Raw genomic sequence first — 21119 nt, forward strand, 5'->3', positions numbered from 1 at the left:
GAGAGTTTTATAAAAGTTTACGTTCTCATCCCATGGGATGTACAGAACTATGCAGTTTACATAGTTTTACTATCATCCAAAACATCATGTTTCAAATGTATGAGGCACAGCAAAAACAATATAATTCCATTTCCATAGGAACATAAACACCGCTTGTCACTAATGACACGCTTTCCAAACTGTAGCACTCACAGCAATTATACATGTGTACAATTTTAAAGTATTAAAAAGCAAGAGTGTGGAGCCTGCCCATTGCTACTTTGCAATAGGGAATAACATTTGATCTACCCTTGAAAACTATCATAAATATCCTTGCAATAGCTGTAACAGAGGAAGCAGGTGGAATCACTGCCATGTTTTGCCAGGGCCAGCTTGCTGTGCTACTCCCAAAGCTAGCCAATACAGCCAGTGAAGGATTCCCTCCACCCACAGAGAAATGGACAGCAACCTGCTTAGCTCTGCAGCCCAGGGAAGATGCAAAGTTCACACAAATCTGTAATCAAGTGATGCTTTGACTCCAGAGACAGCTGGTAGAAATTAGCTCAGCTTAAGGGATGCCCTGATTTCCAACAAGAATGACCAGAGATGGCCAAATCTTAAAGAGAGAACAAGACTGAACCAGTCTTTGACTGGCTAAATCAAAGATTTTTTTTTTTTGGGGTGGGGGAGGGTTTGTTCTAAGGACAGCTCAGAGAGACTGAATCTTATAGCCCACATGCTCAATTATTATTATATTTTTTCATGACATTATTTGCAAGCATATATTATAAGTTTTATAAAAGTGCAAGGCCCAGCACAGGAAGATATCCTGGATTAAGACATTCCTAGCAGTGTTCTTTTTGCCATCTTCTTGTCGGTCAACCAGCAGCCACACAAGTACCGTTGCTTGGGATCAGTTTATCAGAGCCCCTAAGGGTTTAGCTTAATCATCTGTGCAATTAAACACTATTCACATTTGACAGCCTACAATGGCAATAGTTTTATGTACAAATTTGAAAATCAAGTCTTAAAATCAAATTTTAAGAGGTAGAGGTCCATTTCTGACCCATCAACATAAAATGTTACCGAGTCAGTCATATTCTAAGGCTGGTGGTCCCCTAACAATATTGAAGTAACCAGCTAAAGCTCCAAGGTCTATGTAGAGTGATCTTTGCCTCTTTAGCAGGTCTGACTCTTCTATGCTCCCGTTACACAATGAGGAATCTAAAAAGGAAAAAGAGAAAGCACGTCATTATTGCACAAATAGCTACAGCAGTTTATTTTCATGACTGTAGGTATTACTGGAATAATTGGCCTATTATTTGATTTTACTAATCTGTGGTTTAGAAAATTTCATTTTTAAGGACAACATATATCAAACCTCACGAAGAATAACAAATCAACTCTAGGGTAAAGAGAGGTAAGCAGTTAGCAAGTGAAAACAGCAAGTGCGTTCAACTATTTCAAAAAAAGCCTCCATCAGCTGGGACAGCTTCCTCATCCATGGAGCTATAGTGATAAAGGAGAGTTTGGTACAAGGAAAAAACCTGTTAACTTTCTGCCAGCTGAAAATTCTGTTTCATCATAGGGCAATTTTCATCTAAACAGATGACATCATCTTTGTCTGGGTGTGATAATACAGAACGAATATGGGACTGTCAGTCTCAGTTTCTTTAGGTCTTTTAAGTCAAGGTCTGAAGAAACCAGACCTGGTTTGCAATAGCAGAATTCCCCTGAATACTTGTATAATGAGTATCTTGGAATCTCAAGCACCTACACTAAAGTTCTAGTTTAATGGTCAAATATTTTTTCGTGTTCAAAACAATTGATTCAGATGGTCTGAGCCTGTCAAAGGATTATGCAACCTCAAGGCAAAATCCAGAAGGTACAACGCCATTCTAAATTCAAAGACTATGATTGATTTAAATGTTAAGTAAATTTGTTGCAACAATCATGCATTACAGCACCTAAAACTTTGCATAGATATCTTTTCAAATACTTATCCCAATTAAATAAACCCCTTATCTGGGGTGACTCTTTCCAGGTCTTCTGTCAGAACCCTCCTAATGTATTTTATAAGTAGAAGAAAATAATTTTGAAGCCTGTTCACAGGTTGCTGGCACTAAATCTCCCTTGGTCTTGATACAATCCAAGGGCACACTGAGTTTCCTACCTGGTTCGTGTATTATCCTCATAAAGCACTTACTAATGCACAAGGGCAACTGTGTTCTATCCTACAGTCATTTTTGTTTTTAAAACAAAAGGGTTTGTACTGCTGACGCTCAGCAACCTTAGTATGGCTTTGCGTGCATCTTTTTCCTTAAGGAGGCAAAAAGATTTGGTGGTGGTGTCTGTTGGACTTTGCTGTTGTTGACAAATCACTAGTATCTATAAAACATCTCTAGTACTGTGGCAAATTAAGGCAATTTGGGGCAACGATCTATACTTAGTGAAGTGCCTCGAATGATTGCCAGGGCTTTTTCAAGAGCCAGTCCTTCCGGAGCTGCAGAATTCAGGCTGAGTTCCTACCCATTGAAGTCAATGGGCGTTTTACAGATCACTTAATGACCTCTGGGTCTGATCTCATCTGATTGGGATTTTCACTGGTCTCTTTCCAGACGCGTTTTGAGTTTCGTTGGCTTCTTAACACTCACCCAAATCAAGATTTGATGAGAAATAAAATCTAAACCTGCAAGGTAAGCAAGCCTGATACCATTACCTGTAATGTTTTCTGGCAACTGCAGCTCCTTCCTCGCGAGTAGTCTTTTCCTTTCAAACAATGCCGAGTCCAGACTCTGGCACCGTGGCTGCTCCTCTGGGGGTGGGTGCAAGGCTTCGTGTTTCAGTAAGTCGGCTGCAGACAGCCTGTGATTAGGATTCCTTTCCAGAGCTGCTTCTAACAACTCTCTCATGGAAGTGCTGCAGTCTTCAGCAATGTCCTCTAAGGGGGGAGCTTGCTTGTGTATCTGTCGGAATGCAAAAAAGACCACTGAAACAGTTATTCCAAAAACAATGGAAGAGGAAGTCACAGATAACCACATGAGTGGTCTGGGAATTCCCCAATTACAACTCAGCACCTCCCTAAGTTGAGCTGATCAATTAGAAAAGAACATGCAACTGCACAAAATCCACCTTCATAAAATCAGATTTTATAATGAATTTAAAAACTCCAAGAAACTTCAAGCAGCCTAAAATCCAGTGCAATGCAAATCACCAGGTTTCTGTGCCACACTGGAAGAACCAGAGATCAAATTTTGCCAGGCTCCAGTTTTTAACTGCAACTTCTAAGCAAAACAGACAAGTAAAAGACAGATGGGCTTGTTTCAATCAAGTCTCACACTGTTCTAACCCTGTCCTTGCAGTAAACCCACGGTCTGTAAATTGCAACACAAATCACAGAGATGACTCCAGCTCAGCCTCTATTTTCCCCTAAATGATCAAAACTCACCTCTTCCCTCCCTCCCCCGAAGCAAAAAAGATGATATCATCTCTCTGACAAATATTTTGGTAGTTTTTATATGACTGGAGTTTTCCCAACACGAGTACAGGAAACTCTTCAACTGAAACTGAGCTACGGTTTTGCTAAGGACACTTACAATGTAGAGGTAGGATGGATATGCAGAACGAGGATATCTGTTCACCCAGGGTGGGATTCCCGTTTGCATATGAATGATTGTAGCTCCCATGCTGTAGATGTCTGCTTTTGTTGTGTGGCCTCTGCAGAGGATAACTTCAGGGCTCATGTAAATCTGTGGAGAATAGTAAAAACAAAGATTAGTCATTAAGGGAAAACAACAAGCAAAGATTAATTGTGACATTTTGTGATTGTGACATTTTGAGAAACCCCCCTCTAAATGGATGCATGCCAATAGTACCTGAAGCCTAAAGACCAAGCACCATCTGGGGAATGAGATTTTTGTGCTCTGCACAATACCACAGTCAAAGATATGGCACCTGGACAAACTCATATTCCAAGTCTGCCCTCCCCAGACAGACCACAGCTCAGCAGCTATGGGACTTGGCTGAGCTGTTCAAGCCATGGCTCTGCTTCTTTCAGCTGGGCAGCAGAAACCTCATCCCTCCACAGCAAAAGGAGTGCCGGTTTGGTTTGTGGGGCACTGCTGGCATTGCTCCATTCTACATGAACAACATGGGTGTGCACTTGGCTAAAGAGAGAGAGAGACCTGCACTGACAGCTATTGAGGTGTGGGTAGGAGTCCACTCTTCAAATCCCTGTTACACTGGATACCATACAATCTTCTAAACAGAACTGACAGATAAACAGCCTCCCGACTTCCTTACTCATCTTCTTATCCAATAACCTGCATATTGAAGCATTATCCTAAGAAATGGGATAATGAGGAACAAGCCAGGTCTAGGCAAAGTATAAATTAAAAGTCAGGTCCCTTAAGCCCTGTTGCATGCCCTTTCCACCAGATTACCCCCCAGAGCACCTAGCACAAGCATCCCTCTTCTATCCTTTTTTCAAACCAAAAATTTGAATCTTGTCTAAACCAAAATACAGTTTTCATTCAAACATTTCACTGAAACATTCGAATTTGTCAAGACTGAAGAAGGACCTGCTGGGAAGCTCCTGCCAGCTCCAAGCAGTTCGGAGTGCTGCTGGAGGAGAACCAGACAGACAGGATGCAGGAGGCACACCCCATGGCTGGCAGGAGCTGCCTGCACATTTCTGCCACCGCCACTGGATCAGGGAGCAGATTTCAACACAACGTGGGCACAGTCCACGGCACACTAGGTTAGCAAGCCACAGTATTTGCTTCTGGTTTCTACTTTTCCCTCAGCCAATTTCCCTCTAAAGGAGTCAAACAAACTTTAATTAGTTCAAGTCATCCTGTCACAAAGAATCACATTAAAAGTCATTAACTGACACAAGGGCAGGAAGTTAAGTCATCACCACATGGTTCAACTACTTATTAGCACAGATCGAGAACGGCTGCAGGGCTCACGCAAATTCCAAGGAATATTTCCCAGTAAATCACATACCAAATCTGCAAACAGAACTTCTGACTGGAAGTGTGTGCAAAGGTTCAACAAGTGCCTGCAGCTGCTACTGACTCCTATCCACTGCTTTCCTCAGGGCTAAGACAGAATCTCAGTGTGACTGCACATCTACCTTTAAGTCTCATAAGGAGCAAAGGACAGAATTTCTCATCTCATAAAAAAAAAGTCTTTGGCAAATACAGCACAACTTGAGTGAAATCTATATAAACAAAAAGCAGCTGCCTTTATGAGGGGAAAAAGGATGCTGGTACAAGATCCTGTCTGCAGTTAAAGTGTGAAAATGGTCAGGATGCACCTGGATTGCACAGGGACAAAATGCAGAAATGATATGTGCACCCAGGCTCTGATTTTAGACTGGTCTAAGACTGTTGTCACCAAAGCAGACAGCCCAAAGCCATGGATACCTTCCCATTTTCATTCCTTCTGACTGCTGGGCTGGCACTTGCCTGACAGTCAGACCAAGACACAGACCAGCTAAAAACCAGTCCTTTATTCATGCTGGGCTAGTTTTGGTTTAGCATTCCTAAAAATGAATCACACCTTTCACACTCAAACTTTAGCAGATAACTTTTCCTCCCCTCAAATAGTGATAAACTGAAGCTTACATCTTTTAACAAAGTGACAGAGGCATAACAGAAAGTGTAGCAACTGCCTAGCAAAAGTATTTCCTGCAGAGCAGTTTCATCACAACCACAGTTTATTGTGCTGTATGACTTGTACGCAAAAGCAGAAACACCAGGTTTTTCACAATACACAAACTAAACAAAATTTAACTACCTTTCAATCATTTTGGCCCAAACTGTAACTACTCATTTTCACAAACACAATGAAGATTCACTATATTCAGACTTCCTTTGCTATAGAAATGAACAAAGATCCTAACTCCCAGAGGAGAACACACACAGAAGAAAGATAACTCCACCTGCCGCTTCCCTCAAGGACACAACTCCCTGCCAATACCAGATGTAAAAGAAACCAGCTAGCTCTCAGGCACGATGCTGCATGGCAGTGACAGTCCTAATCACAACTGTATGAAGAAACAGCACTCTTGAACAACTGCACCACTTCTTAAGGCTGCATAATAGATGTATGTAAAATGTGGGAGGACTTTGGAGAGTCAAGACCTTACTTTGAAAAAAAAAAAATAAAATCAAGAAATCCAGACTACAAAAGGCATTTATGGGGGACTGGACTAGGGACTGTGGAGAGGAAGTTGCCTAGAAGGAGGACTGTGAGCAGAAAAGCCTATAGGTATGTAATGAATCCTAGTCTATAAGTCTTTGATTGGTGTCTGAAAATCCCCTTTCCCAGTGCTCTCTCTCCAACCTCACTTCTGGCCTGCAGTGCTGTGGCAGGACTGCCACTTCCAAGGACTAGCTACTGCTCCCCTGAGACACTAAACACCAAACACAGCCATATTTCAGGGTTGTGGGGATTATCAACTTTCTGTGGACATGACTGCAGGTGCTCGACTGCGCAGAATCATTTTCCTCCTGCTAAATGAAAGGCTAAGTGTTTGTCACTTGGTAAAGTGAAAACAGTGAAGTGTTTTTCACTTTTCATTTGTTCTTACCAACATGAACTTCACCTGCCCTCCAAGACCCAGGAACTGATCATCAACAGTCTGCTCCACAAACCTGGAAATTTCCTGTTTACACAAATCTCCATCCTTGGGAAATACCCTACCAGGGCTTCCAACTCATTGTTCTTATTTCATTAACAGCACCCAAAATCCCCTTAAACAAACAAAAAACCCCAAACCAAACCAAAGTAAAAAACCAACAAAGCATATATATTAAACATCAAAAAGCGTGCTCCTTCCAGTTCAGTAAGCATTTTAAGCTTTTACCTCCCCTGACTAGAAGGCCAGTGAAAAAAAACATTCAAGTGTTTCCTCAATTATCTTGAAAATAAACAAGCCTGACCTTCTGTGAAATCTTAATTTATCCTACCCTTCCAAGGAGCGAAATGCTCTTTGTCAGTTACACAAGTATCTCCTCTTTACACATGTGGTAGACTATCAAAGTGGTTAGTTAAGTGCCAACATTTCAGCTGAGGTTTCCTGTAAACAATCTCCTCCAGCAACAGAGAGCACGCGAAGCCACATCTGCAGCAGCTATCCAACCTAATTCTTGCTGCTTGGTTGTTTGTTAAAGCTCCATCCCTGGAAACACTTTGGCATGAATGCAGCCCAAGTGGTGTGCAGGACCTCTGTGCACACTCAAAGTCACTGAGAACATTTAAAAGGCCCCCACCTCCATCACTGTTATGCCTAAAAGCAAATTTATCAGCTAATAATCAACTGTGCCACACATAACCCTTGAAGAACCAAAAAGTTACAGGTAGATGGTGAACAGAGCTTAGAAATGCTAAGAGATGAAACACAGATATCTGTAATTTCTGCAGTCTTGATGGAGGAGTTAAAGCACTGTGTTGAGTAGGTCACCTCAGTCCGTAGTGGGTATCTCAGAAGAAATCTTTGCTAGAGCAAAGAACAAATTCCTGTTTGAAGTGTCTCTGACCAGCAGCAAACAACCCTCCCCAGAGGACTGTTTGACTTCAGTGAATAACTGCTAACAAATGGGACTGCAGAGAAAGTGATATGGCTTTCAAAGCCTAACACTTGGTTCTCCATTCAGCAAGTTGAAAAGAAGAATATCATTGAGACCATATTAATGTTTGTAACCTTTCTGTAAATTTTATAATAACTCTTTTATCCACACTTCTAACCCTCAAGCTTCGAATATGAGCCTAAGTATCACAACCACAAGAGTAATACAAGGTAAGAGCTTCTCACCTCTGTTCCCCTAAGGTCTTTGGGATAGTAAACGTCTTCAGTCATTTGAACACTTAGGCCAAAATCCACCAAAACAGCCTTAGTTGACATAAAGACAATGTTGCTTGCTAAAACAAAAACAAAATTGACAACATTTAATTTCTAGCAATGGCATTTATTTCACAACATGCCTGTTTCATTCAGATGCTGGCCTGAAAAGGAAGAGAGATTAGCACAACCAGTCTCTACAGCCAATAGCCCTTCTAGCCAAAACAGATGTGGTAGTCATTTGGTCCAATTTTAAATCATATCTTCAAATCAAACTGGACTGGTTTATGTAAAAGAAGAATCAACGGTCATTTTCCTAGCTTAAAATAAAAAAAAAGGAAAAAAGAGAGGGAGAAAAAGCTGAGGGTAAAGGAGGAAAGTGGAAGACTGGTAGGCATCTCAGCACAGTACTCTCAAAATACTTAATGGTCTCCAAGGTGGAGGGCATGCTGTGCAGGTCTGGCTATGAACAGCACAGCTGTTGGTCACTAAGAGGTGTCTCTACACTACCAATTTAAGTGAAGACAGAAACAGAATAACTCAGGCCCCTCCACAGCAGCCACACCAGTCTCCTGCACTGGTCAGCGAGAGCAGCTCAGTGTGACAGTGGAGAACAGACTATGGCTGCAAAAATAATGAAAGACCAAATGTTCCAAACTTCCATTGAACTGCAGCAGTATCTGCTTAATTCACTTTCCTTCACAGAACTCTGCCTAAGGCACAAATTTGTACTCCGAGGTTTTGTTTGCAGCTTTATTTCTGATCAAATATTTATGAATGTAGTGCTCTGTGAGAGCCTGGAGAAATTCCTGTTTGCTGTTTCAGAAGACGTGGTAAAAAAAAGTCTCCAAATTACACAACAGAAACACATTTTCTCCCAGAGGAAACTGTGGGCCATTTTCCATCTTGACAGTGCCCACCATGACCATCCAGTGGGAAGACACAAGTTTAATTTCTGCAGTACCAACTCCTGAAGCAATGCTTACCAGTGCTACAAAACTACCTAAGTCTGTAGTTTTAGGGATTCCTTTGAAGACATGGATTTTAAACATCCCATAACAGACAGTGCAGAGGGCCACACTGCCACAGCACAGCAGGCTCTGCTGCCTGCCTGGGATTCAACCCAGCCCTAGTTTGTTTTGGACTGAAGTTCCCTCCACCAAACAGCCTCACGGTTTAACTGCCCTCCAACCAAGGGTTAAAATGAGTGGCAGGACTGAACACCTCCCAAGAGCCAGAATGTCCTTCTCCCTTTCTTGGCTCAGGGCAGTTTTTCCTCTCAATAAAATCCCCACCTCCTTCTGTATCACTGGGACAGACTCAATAGCAGCTCAATAGCAGCAGATGGAGTGAGGAAGAAATGAGAGGTGTTCGGGAAACAGCCTTTTCTATTGATTCCAGCTGGCAAGGGAAAACACCTCTGCTCGCTGGAGTGGAGGCTGCCTTGCCAGGCAGTGGGCATGGCTGCCATTTCAGGCCCAGGCTTCCCAGCTCATCCCCAGGCACTTGGCAACCATCAGCCCTGGAGGACCTCTGCCTCATCACCTGCCCTGCATTCAGCAACACAGGAAAAGGCTGAGAAAATAGAAACACACTCATATCCATTGCATTCAAAATGGACTGGTTCTCCTATCTACTATCTAGGTGCAGTAGGCTTTGGACTGGTTTGTTTTTTAGACCTTTTAATTAAAGTTATTGTTACTGCCAATTACAATAAACCCACTGGAAAGATTCTTACTATAAGTGAGAAAGAATAATTAAGGGTAAAATTAAGCAGTTTTATAGTTGTAAGCCTCTGAGGTTGTGACATCTAAAGTACTGACCCATATTAAATTTAAAAAAAAGAGCAAAACCGAGATAAAAATCTAGCAATTCCTGATAATCATCTTCTGTCAACTACCTATTATAATGTTTCAGTTTGAATATTTCTATTTCAAACCCTCAAGTTTAAGTAAATAAACTCACAGAGATACATCTTTATTAGAGGCACTGTTACTAGAAATACCTGTCTGTAGGGTGAGGTTGTGCTGGGAGAAACAGCATTTAATATTAAATTAAATGTAATGAATTAAAATGTAATTTTTAAGCAATTTAATATTAGTGTATTTAATTTAGACTTAAATATGTTTAAATATTCTTTTTATTAAATATATATATTTTAAAAGCAAATATATACTAAAATTTGCTGTAATTGTTGAAAGAAAAAAAAAAACAGCACAAATTATGTATTTAGTTCCAAAGTGTCACAAACTGAGGAACAGCCACGTAGAAATGTAAAACTTAAAAGAAGATGCAAGCCAAAGGTGAGCATGGAAACACTCAGGATGAATATACATGGAAAGCTGGAAACTTCTGTCTTAACGCAGACTGATAATTTCACTCTTTAGGTTTTTATTTAAATTGAGTTTCTCACAAACGGCAAAGTATCTATGACATTCTAATTATCCTCCTCACTGAAGTGAATTAATAAATAATATAAATAACTATTACCTCCAGAACCTGGTCTTGCCACTTGTTCAGCATTATCCATCCCTCCCTCCCAGAAACATGAAGCTATGTGCCCCAGCTTAGTCCCAGGCTCTCCATCAGGGTCCCAGCCCAGCCTGGACCCAAAAGTACCCCAAGGAATCACACAGACGTACGTTTGATATCATGGTGGATAATCCTCTTGGAGTGGAGAAAGTCAAGTCCTTTCAGAATATGCTTTGTCACCCAAATGATTTCAAATTCTCTCATAGGACCACAACTTTCCAGCTTTTCCATGACAGATCCTCCCTCTCCGGCTTCCATAAAGAGATGGATTGTCTCATCCCACAAAATAGCGCCATATAATTCAGCAATGTTTTCGTGACGGAAACATGCCTGTATTTCAACATCTGATGGTTTGAACTGTTCCACTGGGACCTAGGACATTGAAACAAAACCACAGAAGAGCAGTTCAAAAAACAAGTTACCCATATTAACACTAGTTATGCTACCGATTAATATGAAAGAAAGTAGCAAAGCACTCCTATCCACTTGTTAAAATGCAGAGCTTTACTTTGATCCTGTGACTTTTCTTCCTTTGCAGTTGACAGACTTCCTGTTAAAAGCTGAGAGAGATTTTGGAATCATGCCCAAATAAAAAGTGCAATCTTCCAGAAAAAGCAATGTAGCAAGAGTTATTCCCGTCAAAATCCAGTGGTTATGCAAAAGCTTTATGCAAACTTCCTGGTGAAGGAGATAAAATTCCCACTGCTTTCTCCATTAGCTTTGTGCAGTCTCATCTGCTCTACCAGAACTATACACCCACCTGACAGGTGGATCAATGCTTGCCATGCTCAGCGTAGTCTGCAGACTAACCATGCTCAGGACCATTACTGACCTCAATTCAGTCCTTATCAGCACTGTTTTATGGCTTGTGAGAAATCAAACCTGCTTTAAAGTGAGCACCCAGCAGCACTTTATTTCTTCAAAAAGTACTGATGGCAGATTGCTAAAACAATGAAAGCAGTGTTTGCTTACACGCAGAAAACCTACTACCACCCTTTTTATTCTCCTTCCCTCAGATTAATGTCTGTGAACCAAGTAAGAGTTTTTTATTTCAAAGCAAAATATTGTTTGTGTTTTCAGAAACATTATGATGCTTTAATTCTGCAGTGGGTTATGCAGGAGCAGCAAACTCAATCTGTCCTCAAATGGACACACTGGCTGCAAGAGAAGGACACACAGCTGCCTCCCCAACTCTTCCATACAAAAGTAATACAAGTACTTATTCATGAGCTGGGGGACATAGAGCAATGACCTAGCTGAGCTTTTACAGCCCTGAATATTTACTGCACCATTCAGAATAGTATGCTAAAAGGCAAAGCTGAAAGAAAATGTTGGCTTGCATAAAAGTAGGGCAGTGCTCAGTGGTTTTCTTGAGACATGTCTCAACCTTAACTCAGTGCCCAAAACACAGTAAGAGTTGCGTGTACTGAGCTCTCAGGGACTTTAATGGCACTGGAGTAAAGAATATCTTAGTTAAAGGACAAGAGCGTAAAACCATCTGCAGCAACAGGGTTTTGCTATCACCTTCAGCAGGGACTTGATCTCACACTGATATTCTACCATGTGAGTACAGCAGAACAAGCAGAAAATCTACTCCCACACTACAGCCCATGTGTCAGTTACATATACTTACAGATACTTTCAAAACTCAGAAACTTTTGCAGTCTCAGAGCCAAAAAATTAAAACAAGTTAACAGTTAAAAATGCGCATTTTTCCTACCTTGTGTAGGCCAACAAAACCAAGATGATCATCAGCCAGCAGTGGACTTTGATGCAGACATATTTAAAAATATACTCTATGCATTACATCGTACAATATTTGCTCAGAGATAAAATTACCGAACTAACATACCAGTTTGCATGCCATTCGTTTCTTGGTTTCTCTGTCTTGGGCTAAGTACACCTTCCCAAAAGCTCCCCGAGGAATAAAATCAGAGCCAATGTTCCTGTAAGTCAGCTTCCACGGAAACAGGAGCACATCTGAGTCAATCTGATAGCGCCCATTCTTGGGTGTGATCTGTGGAGTTAAATAAATAATTAAAAAATCACAATGAAGTTAAAACTACTTCAAACCTAATTAATTTTATACATGTAGTGGGAAAAAAAAATTAATATATCACTTATATATTTGCATGACTGCTCAGCAGTCTTTATTTAGAAACATCAAATGGGAACAGCATGTGAGGTGTGGCACTCATTCACAGACCAGGCATCCATGTTTCTCTCCAGTGACTAACTTTCAAAGTGTAAGTTGCAATTAATTGTCTTGAAACAACAACAACAGCAGCTGGGTTAATGAAATTCCCCACCTCTTGTTATTAGATTTACCTGCACATGTTTGTCCTTCCTGCAATCTGTTAACTTGTTGTGCCACATACCTGTTACTCACAACTTATCTTATACAATGTGAGCAAGAGTTTCAGCATTTCCTAATATCACATGTACTGCTAGGGGAGCTCATTTTAATTTTCCATCTTGTATCAGAGTTTCTGCTGGTTAGTAAAAGGTTGAAGAAGCCAGCCACCTTCCTCTAGTTTTATACCATAGTTTAAAGGAAAAAAAAAAAGAGCAGGAGTGACACTGCTTTATGTGGGTAATGCTGGGAGCTTTTGCTCTTTTGTATCATCAACTAGGCAAGGAGGGCTTCTCCAGGAAGCAATTCAGGGCACCTAAGTCAGTATCTCGCTCTAAATCTTTCTTGGAGTCAGCTCCCTCACTCTGCATGTGACAGAGAGAGGGACCAAACACCTAACTACAGCCATGTGAGTACTGCCTGAGGTCTGATGTTATTTCTTCAGTCTCTTAATCTCCCAGCTAAAGAATTAATAATGTTTTCCATTAATATTCTTCTAATTAATTCAGAGATACATGGTATTGTCAGTATTTGGAATGTCATTAACCTGTTTACTGCTACTTTATCAAGATTCTTGAAGAGATATGAAATCAGATCAAGGATATTTATCCCTTCATGTCTGTCACATGGCCTCATATTCAGCTCTTCAGTTACCCTTTTTAAGATAACAGCATATTAAGATTATTTGGTTTAGATTTCTTTTTCAGATGTAACACACACAGTCTTTTGTGCTTAACCTACCTTCATGTTTTTCAATTAGGAAAGTATTTTCTTGACTCCTAAAATTGTCATTTGTGATTAGTATCTACATGAAATAAATTAATTCTTTGAAGTTCCTAAATTTGGGGAGGATAAGTTCTTAACCTTTGGCGGCAGGGGGGATGTCTTTTAATAAACAGTATTTTGCTTAGGATATAGAGGATGAGCCCTCCCTGTACTTATTGTAAAGCAATCCGTACACCTCTAGCAATCTGTACATCTTGCTTGCCTTCTGCATTTCAAGGGGTTGAGACTTTCTAATCCACCATGGGTTACACCTTATCCTGGAAAGGATAGTAGTCTGAGTAGAGTGGATTTGCAGAGCTAGAGAGCAACAACCACGACACTATTCACATTTCCAGGAGGCTTTCAGGACTAGTTCCCAGCCGGGCACTGTGAATGCTACTTTGTAGCTGCAATGCATCCTTCAGTTTAGTTTCAACTCAAAGAAATTCAGCTTGGGCACTTTTAAGACCCTTCGTGATGTGAGCCACGGATGTAGTCAGTGAGGGTCACCAGGCAATCAGAAACATTCCTGATCCTAACTAAAATGCTGTAGGTATTTACAATGGAGATGCCCCTGCTGAAATGCATGCAGCCTGCCTCCAGCCCTCAGTTGCTTAATGGGATCACGTGGACATAATAGTACTTGGTTCATACCAATTGTATGCATCTGTAGAAACAATGTGCAAGCAAAACAACCATGAGTATGTAGAACAGTGTCTACCCTAAGTATAGGAAACATTTAATATTACTAAGTGTCATTTCAATGGTACAGAGTTGAAAAGTGATTGTTTTGCAATACTGCAATACTCCCTCCAAATCGGAATAAAGCAATACCCTGTGCTATTTTACACCTGAGCAACCAGTAAGCCTCAGCAACCAGTGTTCACATATAAAACATAATACACACAAGATATTTAAGATGACAGAAGTGGAACATCTTAAGAAAATGTAGCAGCAGCACAACCATATATGAACAAACTTCCATTTCATAATTGATTGTTTCTAGAGCAACTGATCTTAAACAGAAGTCAAATGACACTAATATCCAAAGATGCTTGTAGAGCACAAATAATTTTAGGGAAAAAGTGAACACGTCTATACTTGAATTTACTAGTGTGAGATATTACATAATATTGTAATTCTTAAAACCACACTTGATACTATGTGCTTTTTCTCATTATGTTACTATTATTAACATTTTATGCAGATAGAGTGAATTTAGTAATGATATCAATAGATCCTAGATCTTTATTTTTGGGAGTTTGCATAATGAACTCTTTTTACTGCATGAACACAAGGCACTGGAAGACCCTTACTGTCTCCCAAACCTGTAAAACATCATAGTTCACAGAATCATAAAAAAGGCTTGGTTTGGAAAAGACCTTTAAGGTCATCTAGTTCCAACTCCCCTGCCATGGGTAGGGGATGCCACCCACTAGATCAAGTTGCTCAGAGCCCCATCCTACCTGGCCTTGAACACTTCCAGGGATGGGGCATCCACAGCTTCTCTGGGTAGTCTGTTCCAGTGCCTTACCACCCTCGGAGTAAAGAATTTCTCCCTAACATCTAATCTAAATCTCTCCTCCTTTAGTTCAAAACCATTCCTCCTCGTCCAGTCACTACATGCCCTTTTAAAAAGTCACTCTCCCCCTTTTTTATACGAGTTGTGAATTTTATAAGCCCCCTTTAAGTACTGAAAGCACAGTGAGTTGTGTATTTTGCTTTTTTACTGCTGGTCTCAAGTTTGTATTCAATACTGGGAAATATCTTCTAATCTCCAGGAATAACCAAGAGGTAATATAAAGTGGATCCTCCTGAAGAACAGATCTTTCTCCATAGCTCCCTGAGACTGCAGGGGCTAGGCTTGGTGGTCTCAGAGCTTCCCTCCAGCCCCAGGGTTGCACAAGAAACCACAGCCTGACTTTTATCCCTGAGACTGGGGTGATCTTTATTTAGATTCATTAAAACCTTTTAATTCCTTATTTCTACTAAATGTCAAGTAAAAAGAAAATGACATACCATATTCAAAAGGATTCCAGATTCTTGTTGTCTGCATCCTTTAAATTGTTTTGCAGTGTTAGACACCTGATTTGCAAAAGCCAGCAGGTCTTCCACAGTCCCGTATTTGACAGAGGACATAAAAGAAACCTCCCTTTCACAAAACAGTAAAGATTCTGAACGTTCATCATTTTGATTTGCCTCTTCACACATTGTTAATAAGCTGTCTTCATAGACTGCGATGTCTTCAAGGTTTTCCATGATGTCTATCACCTTAGACATATTTAGATCAGTTAGCAAAAAGTCAATTTCCTCTTTGCTATCACTACCTGTGCTCATATACTCCATTACTGTCCACTTTGTAAAACCACTCCTGAAAAAAAAAAAAAAAGAAACAAACCTGAAAACACTTTTCACATAAATTTGTTTTACGAAACTAAGAATGAAAAGAAGTGATGAGGGTGATCAACAGCTCATCATTATACAGTTCGATTTAAAATTAATGAAGAAAATTAAATTATTAAATTAAAAGTATGAAGAAAATCATAACTAGTGGCCTGGGTGAGGAAAAAATGGAAAAGTCTTTGCTAGTGAAATGTATTTAGAAGTCATCAGTGAACCTCCCCTATCATTCATTCTTGTAATTTATTATGATAAAGCTTTTCATTAGAGGAACTGGTACAGTAAGGATACACCACTGTGATGGATATGCATCCCTTAATACAAATGAAGGAATTCACTGTTTGGAAAGCAATGACAGAGATATTAACATTCTCAATTAGTTTATGTCCAACTTTTTACTGGCAATTTATGTGATGTATCCAGAAAGAAGGAGAGGTCATGGAGCATCTGTTAATATCATTGTACAAAGCACAAGTAAGCCCCCACCTAAGATACACAACCTATATTGTTTTTGTAAATAACTGATCAGAACTAGACTCAAACTAAAATTTTCACCAGTTTCAGAAGAAAGTCAGAAATTGAGTAATCATAAAAGCAATGAGCTTTTGAAGCAGTTTCCAGTAGTTTGTTCTGCTCCCACTAGTCATAAAAATAACTTTTTAGGTTACTATTACAACTATTTTGCTGAAGTGGATTTATAGGAAACTGGGTTTGTTATCCCAAAAAGTCCCCTCCTATCCCAGATTTCTACTTTATGTCAGAGAGAGTTACTTCTTCAAATTAAAAATGTATGCATAGTCAGTCATTAAAATACTGACACAAACAGTTTTCAACACATAAATGTCTAGAGCACTTACCCCGTATTTAACCTGGTTACATCACTCAAAACCATTAAAAACGTCTCAATATAATCCCTGAAGTCGTCATGTTTTTTGAACTCGTATTTACCTCCGATGATAATTTCGCAGCGTTCTGTGTCAGTCTATTAAAAAAGCAAAACAAATAAAGACATCGCATACCAGCTCAAGCAGAAGGACTGGTTTGTACTTACATAGATCATTTGCTTCACGGAAAGAAAAACTAGTAATCACAAGGCTGAGATAACAGGGGATTTTTCTGCAGAAAAAGATGACAGCTCAAAAAAGAATCAAGCTACTATATGATCATCCAGATTTCCAAGTAGTAGTGAAAAATAGTTTTTCCATGGTTAGGTCCCGAGTTTTATTCTCTCTGCCTCATGCTTGTTTATAGCAAAGAGAGAAGAATCTCCTTTTCCTTTAGCAGAACTAAGCAGAGCATGGCCTCTTCAGAGAGCTCTCATTTCCCTTTTTCATAATCCACTGCAACCATCTATTTTGGGCAAGAGATAACAACCAGACTAAAAGACACTTAAAAAGTAAAAAGAAAAAAAAGGAAAAAAGAAAAGCAGCAAACACAACCTTATCTCAAGGACAAGCAGCAGACTCGGTCCCCTGAGGCCATGAAGCAATGCCATTTACCCAGGTACAGTTTCTGGTTATGATCACTATCTTTCTTACCCGCACCGCAAGGAGGTGGAAGCTTTGTGGCGCATATTTCTCATGGGTTAGAGTATTTACGTCAGCTCTAATGTGAGGGAAACCAAGTAAAATGACGTGTCTGACTTGGCAAAGAATTCAGACCACGTGCCGAGAATTCAAAAGGCAGAACAGGACAGCAGATGCAGCATCAGAAAAGGCAAGGAGAGTGTTTGTTCCTTTTCCAACTCAGACCCAAACCCTGAGAGTGACGGTGGCAGAGCAGTACTGTGCCCCCCATTGCCCCAAGATGGACAGAGTGACTTTCACCAGCACTCTACACCAGTTCACCCAGACTCCAGTCAACCTGCACCCCCAGCATTAGGGCAGCCAGGTTGGAAACCTTGTGGTCACTAGCACTAGTCAACCAGAAAGGACACAGGCTTTGTATCCGGGATGCTCAGAGAGATCAGGTTTTCCAACCTACACAAAAAGTAAAAGATGATATGGGTGTTTCCTAACCCCTATCACCCCATCTTCCTGCTCCATGACCAAGCTATAGGCTGTTAATGAAGCCTGAAAGTGATTACTCTTTATTATAAAGGAGATTTCTACTTTTCCCCACTGCATGACTTCTATTCGTTGTGCTTTTTCGGTGCTGAATTAGCAGGGGTGGAAAGAAAAGAAACGGTGCAGTCATAAAAGGAACTGAGAGACAACATGTGTAAAGTCAGGTAAAGCTACAAACTAGTCCTGAGGGACTTCCTGAAGAAAAACATGAGCCTCTAGATGCTCTGGTCTTTTGTGGATAAAGACAAGTACATACCACAATTAAACTAATTTACTCTCTGATAGCATTTTCATGTACATGGCATCTGTACAGATTAGACCAAATGTAACTTTCTGTGCCAGCTCTGCTCTGTTCCTCAAAATATCCCCAAACTACAGCAAAATACTACTAATATTCTTGGCAGTTTCACTACTACCCAAAAAGCTCTGAATAACTAGAAAAAGTGACTACAACCTGCATATTCTCAGTTCTGTGCTTTTAGTGCTTGAGAAAAGCTGCAAACCCTTCACCTTCACAACTACCTGAAAGGAAGCGGTAGAGAGGTGGAGGTCAGTCTCTTCTCCCAAATAACAAATGATGGGACATGGGGAAATTGTCTCAAGTTGTGCCAGGAGCAATTTACACTGGATATTAGGAAAAATTTCTTTACTGAAAGGGTTGTCAAACACTGAAACAGGCTGCCCAGGGAAGTGGTGGAGTCACCATCCCTGGGGGGATTTAAAAGACAGGTAGACATAATTGCACTTTGGGACACGGTTTAGTGGTGGGCTCGGTGGTGCCAGGTTAAAGGTTGGACTCAACAATCTTACAGGTCTTTTCCAACCTAAACGATTTTATGATTCTATTTTTCCCTATATCTAGCAAATTCTAAACACTAAATGTTTACATAATGAAAGCACTATCTAGACTATAAAAGCTGATTTTTTAAATTATGCAGCGATTTAGTATTATATTTCCACCACTGGCAAAAAAGGTGTCAATTTACCAACACAGAATTCACTCCTCCTTTTATCCCTAAAATTCTGTACTAGTATCAGTGGTGAGCACTCACATAATATTTTAACCATTCTATATAACCCAGGCTCATGAAGAAATTACATCACTAAGTAGGTTTTACTTAGATTCTCAGCTAAAAAACTGGTCTTACCTGCAGTAGAAAAATAAAACTATATGCAAGCACTTAAGTCAGTTGCTAAAGCACAAGACTCTTTCTCCAGTTCTGCCAATATTTCAACATCATCACATGAGTAATTTGCAAGCCAAAGGTTTATTTCTCTATTTATCATGCACAGCTTTTCAACCCCTTTTGCCTGAGAAGTGTGCTGCCTGAGAGCATACTTACATCCATCATATTAAATAAGAGTAATTGGATACCAGAATTCTGAGCCTCTGTGGGACTTTCTGAGTGTCAAGGATCAACAAAGCAAAAAATTTTAAAAAATCTACAATAAAAATAAAATAAAAAAACCCCCATAAACAAACAGACAAAAACCCCCAAAACCCAAAATGAAAAAAACTAGCCAAAAACTGCATAGACTGGCTCAACACAATCACACACCCATAATAAAGATCTCTCCCGCTGCTTTTAGGGAATAATGTTTTGATCTAAGTGACAAGTCATTTCCCATCAGCGATGAAAAAAGCCCTTATGTGCCTTTAAGAAAACTTATCGACAGACTTCGAAAAACACAATCCCACTGGAAGAAAAGTTCTACTGTTAAGGAACAAGAAATGTCAACAACCTCAATTTCGACAGCACTGAACATGTTCACTTGGAAGAAGAAAATCCCCAACTCCCCCAGCGCTGCCAGCGGCAGAGCCCAGCTCCAGCTCCAGCCCCTTCCTACCCTGCAGCCCCCGGGGACAGCGCAGGTGCCGCAGACCCAGCGACCCCCGCGGACACACGGCGGGGCTCGGGAGGCCGAGGGCGGACAGAGACCGACCCCAGGACAGCACTGCAGCCCCAGCCCTCTGTCCGCCGGCCGAGCTGGGGGCGAGCGGAGCGGGACCCGACTACCTCCGCCCCGGCAGCGCAGCCCCGTCCCGTCCCGCTCCATCCCGCCAGGGATCCCGGCGCCTCTCCCAGCGCTGCCCCCTCCCGTCTCGACCCCCCCAGCCCCGTCCCCGCTCACCCTCGGGCCGCCAGGAGAGCGCTCGCCGCCGGTCCGCCCGCTCCCAGCGCCGCTCGGCCGCGTCCCGCGGGAAACTCCCGGGGGCGGGGAAGGGCGCAGGTAGCACCGCCCGCCCCTCGCCGAGGGCGGGGGACCGGGGCGGCCCCGGTCGCTGTTTCTATTTCGGTTTCCCGGCAGAGGACGGCCAGCGCCGCCCCGTCCCGGCCTGGACGTAACCCCGGCCAGCGCTCATCTCCTGCCCCGGTGGGGGCATCCCTGAAGCCCTCTCCTACAGCCCCTCGCGTTCCCGTGTGCACATAGAAGGGATCTCTCAGCTGCACGCATTCATCAAGTTTAAGCATTATCTGAATCAAACCAGCTGACACTCGGGTGGAATTTAGGACAACAATTTTAAGAATTTGTTACTGGCAGTAGGATTAAAACACTGCAGGACACGGTAGTGTGAATTTGGCAATTGCTAAAATTGGGCAGGACTACTTTTTATTTCTCATCCAAAAGGCAGTAACTGTTGCAGAACTGTGCTGCCCAGTAGCTCCTTTTCAGTCCGTTTTTAAAGAGACAAGTAGCACCTTTAGAAAACCAGCTGCCACAGCATTAGAAGCTGATGAGTTGAACTTGTCTCAAGGTGTCAAGAGACAAGATGCATTTTCTGTTTATTATCTGCAGTGTAATGACTATCTGCTTACTGAAGTCAGTGGCAAAACTTTCATTATAAAGTTTCAGGACAAACATTCACCTTAGGCTTCAGTGTTTACTAGTTCATACAAATCCTTTTCTGTTGATATGATCCAGACACACTGACTCCCTTGTTTAAAGGTTTTATGTTTGCTACCTCTCCTATGTTGTTCAAAATGGTCCAAAGTATGTCACAAATGACATTCTGAAATGTGCAGGGACTTGGACTCACTACAGGACTTCCTTTTCCTTAGCATCATAATTATGTATGTGGAACACTGCTAGCAAGGTTAACCTTTGCTCACACACAGTGTCTTCTCCAGACTATACAGATAATAAATACATTGGCAAGCCTCCACAAAAAAAT

General features: G+C 41.2%; 1 protein-coding gene across 1 annotated transcript; it reads right to left on the reverse strand.

The window, feature by feature from the left end:
* Positions 1-657: 657 nt before the first annotated feature.
* On the reverse strand, positions 658-20204 carry MAP3K8 (mitogen-activated protein kinase kinase kinase 8). Its single transcript, XM_064636459.1, has 9 exons — positions 20078-20204; positions 16736-16860; positions 15498-15849; positions 12213-12377; positions 10471-10732; positions 7802-7908; positions 3576-3728; positions 2699-2945; positions 658-1203 (listed from the first exon to the last, which is right to left on the reverse strand). The coding sequence occupies exons 2-9, from the start codon at positions 16768-16770 to the stop codon at positions 1070-1072; spliced, it is 1455 nt and encodes a 484-aa protein (XP_064492529.1). The 5' UTR covers positions 16771-16860; positions 20078-20204; the 3' UTR covers positions 658-1069.
* Between the last annotated feature and the right edge of the window lie 915 nt (positions 20205-21119).

This window comes from Pseudopipra pipra, chromosome 1 (genome assembly GCF_036250125.1).
Source record: "Pseudopipra pipra isolate bDixPip1 chromosome 1, bDixPip1.hap1, whole genome shotgun sequence".
Taxonomy (NCBI): domain Eukaryota; kingdom Metazoa; phylum Chordata; class Aves; order Passeriformes; family Pipridae; genus Pseudopipra; species Pseudopipra pipra.

What these genes read in the sequence shown, in the direction of transcription:
- MAP3K8 (XM_064636459.1), bottom strand. Translation starts at nt 16,770, where the DNA reads ATGGTTTTGAGTGATGTAACCAGGTTAAATACGGG. An exon ending in GTAACCAGGTTAAATACGGG is followed by an intron (nt 15,850 to 16,735) that starts GTAAGTGCTCTA and finishes TTTTTTTTTCAG; the next exon opens with GAGTGGTTTTACAAAGTGGA. An exon ending in TATCCACCATGATATCAAAC is followed by an intron (nt 7,909 to 10,470) that starts GTACGTCTGTGT and finishes TTTTTGTTTTAG; the next exon opens with CAAGCAACATTGTCTTTATG.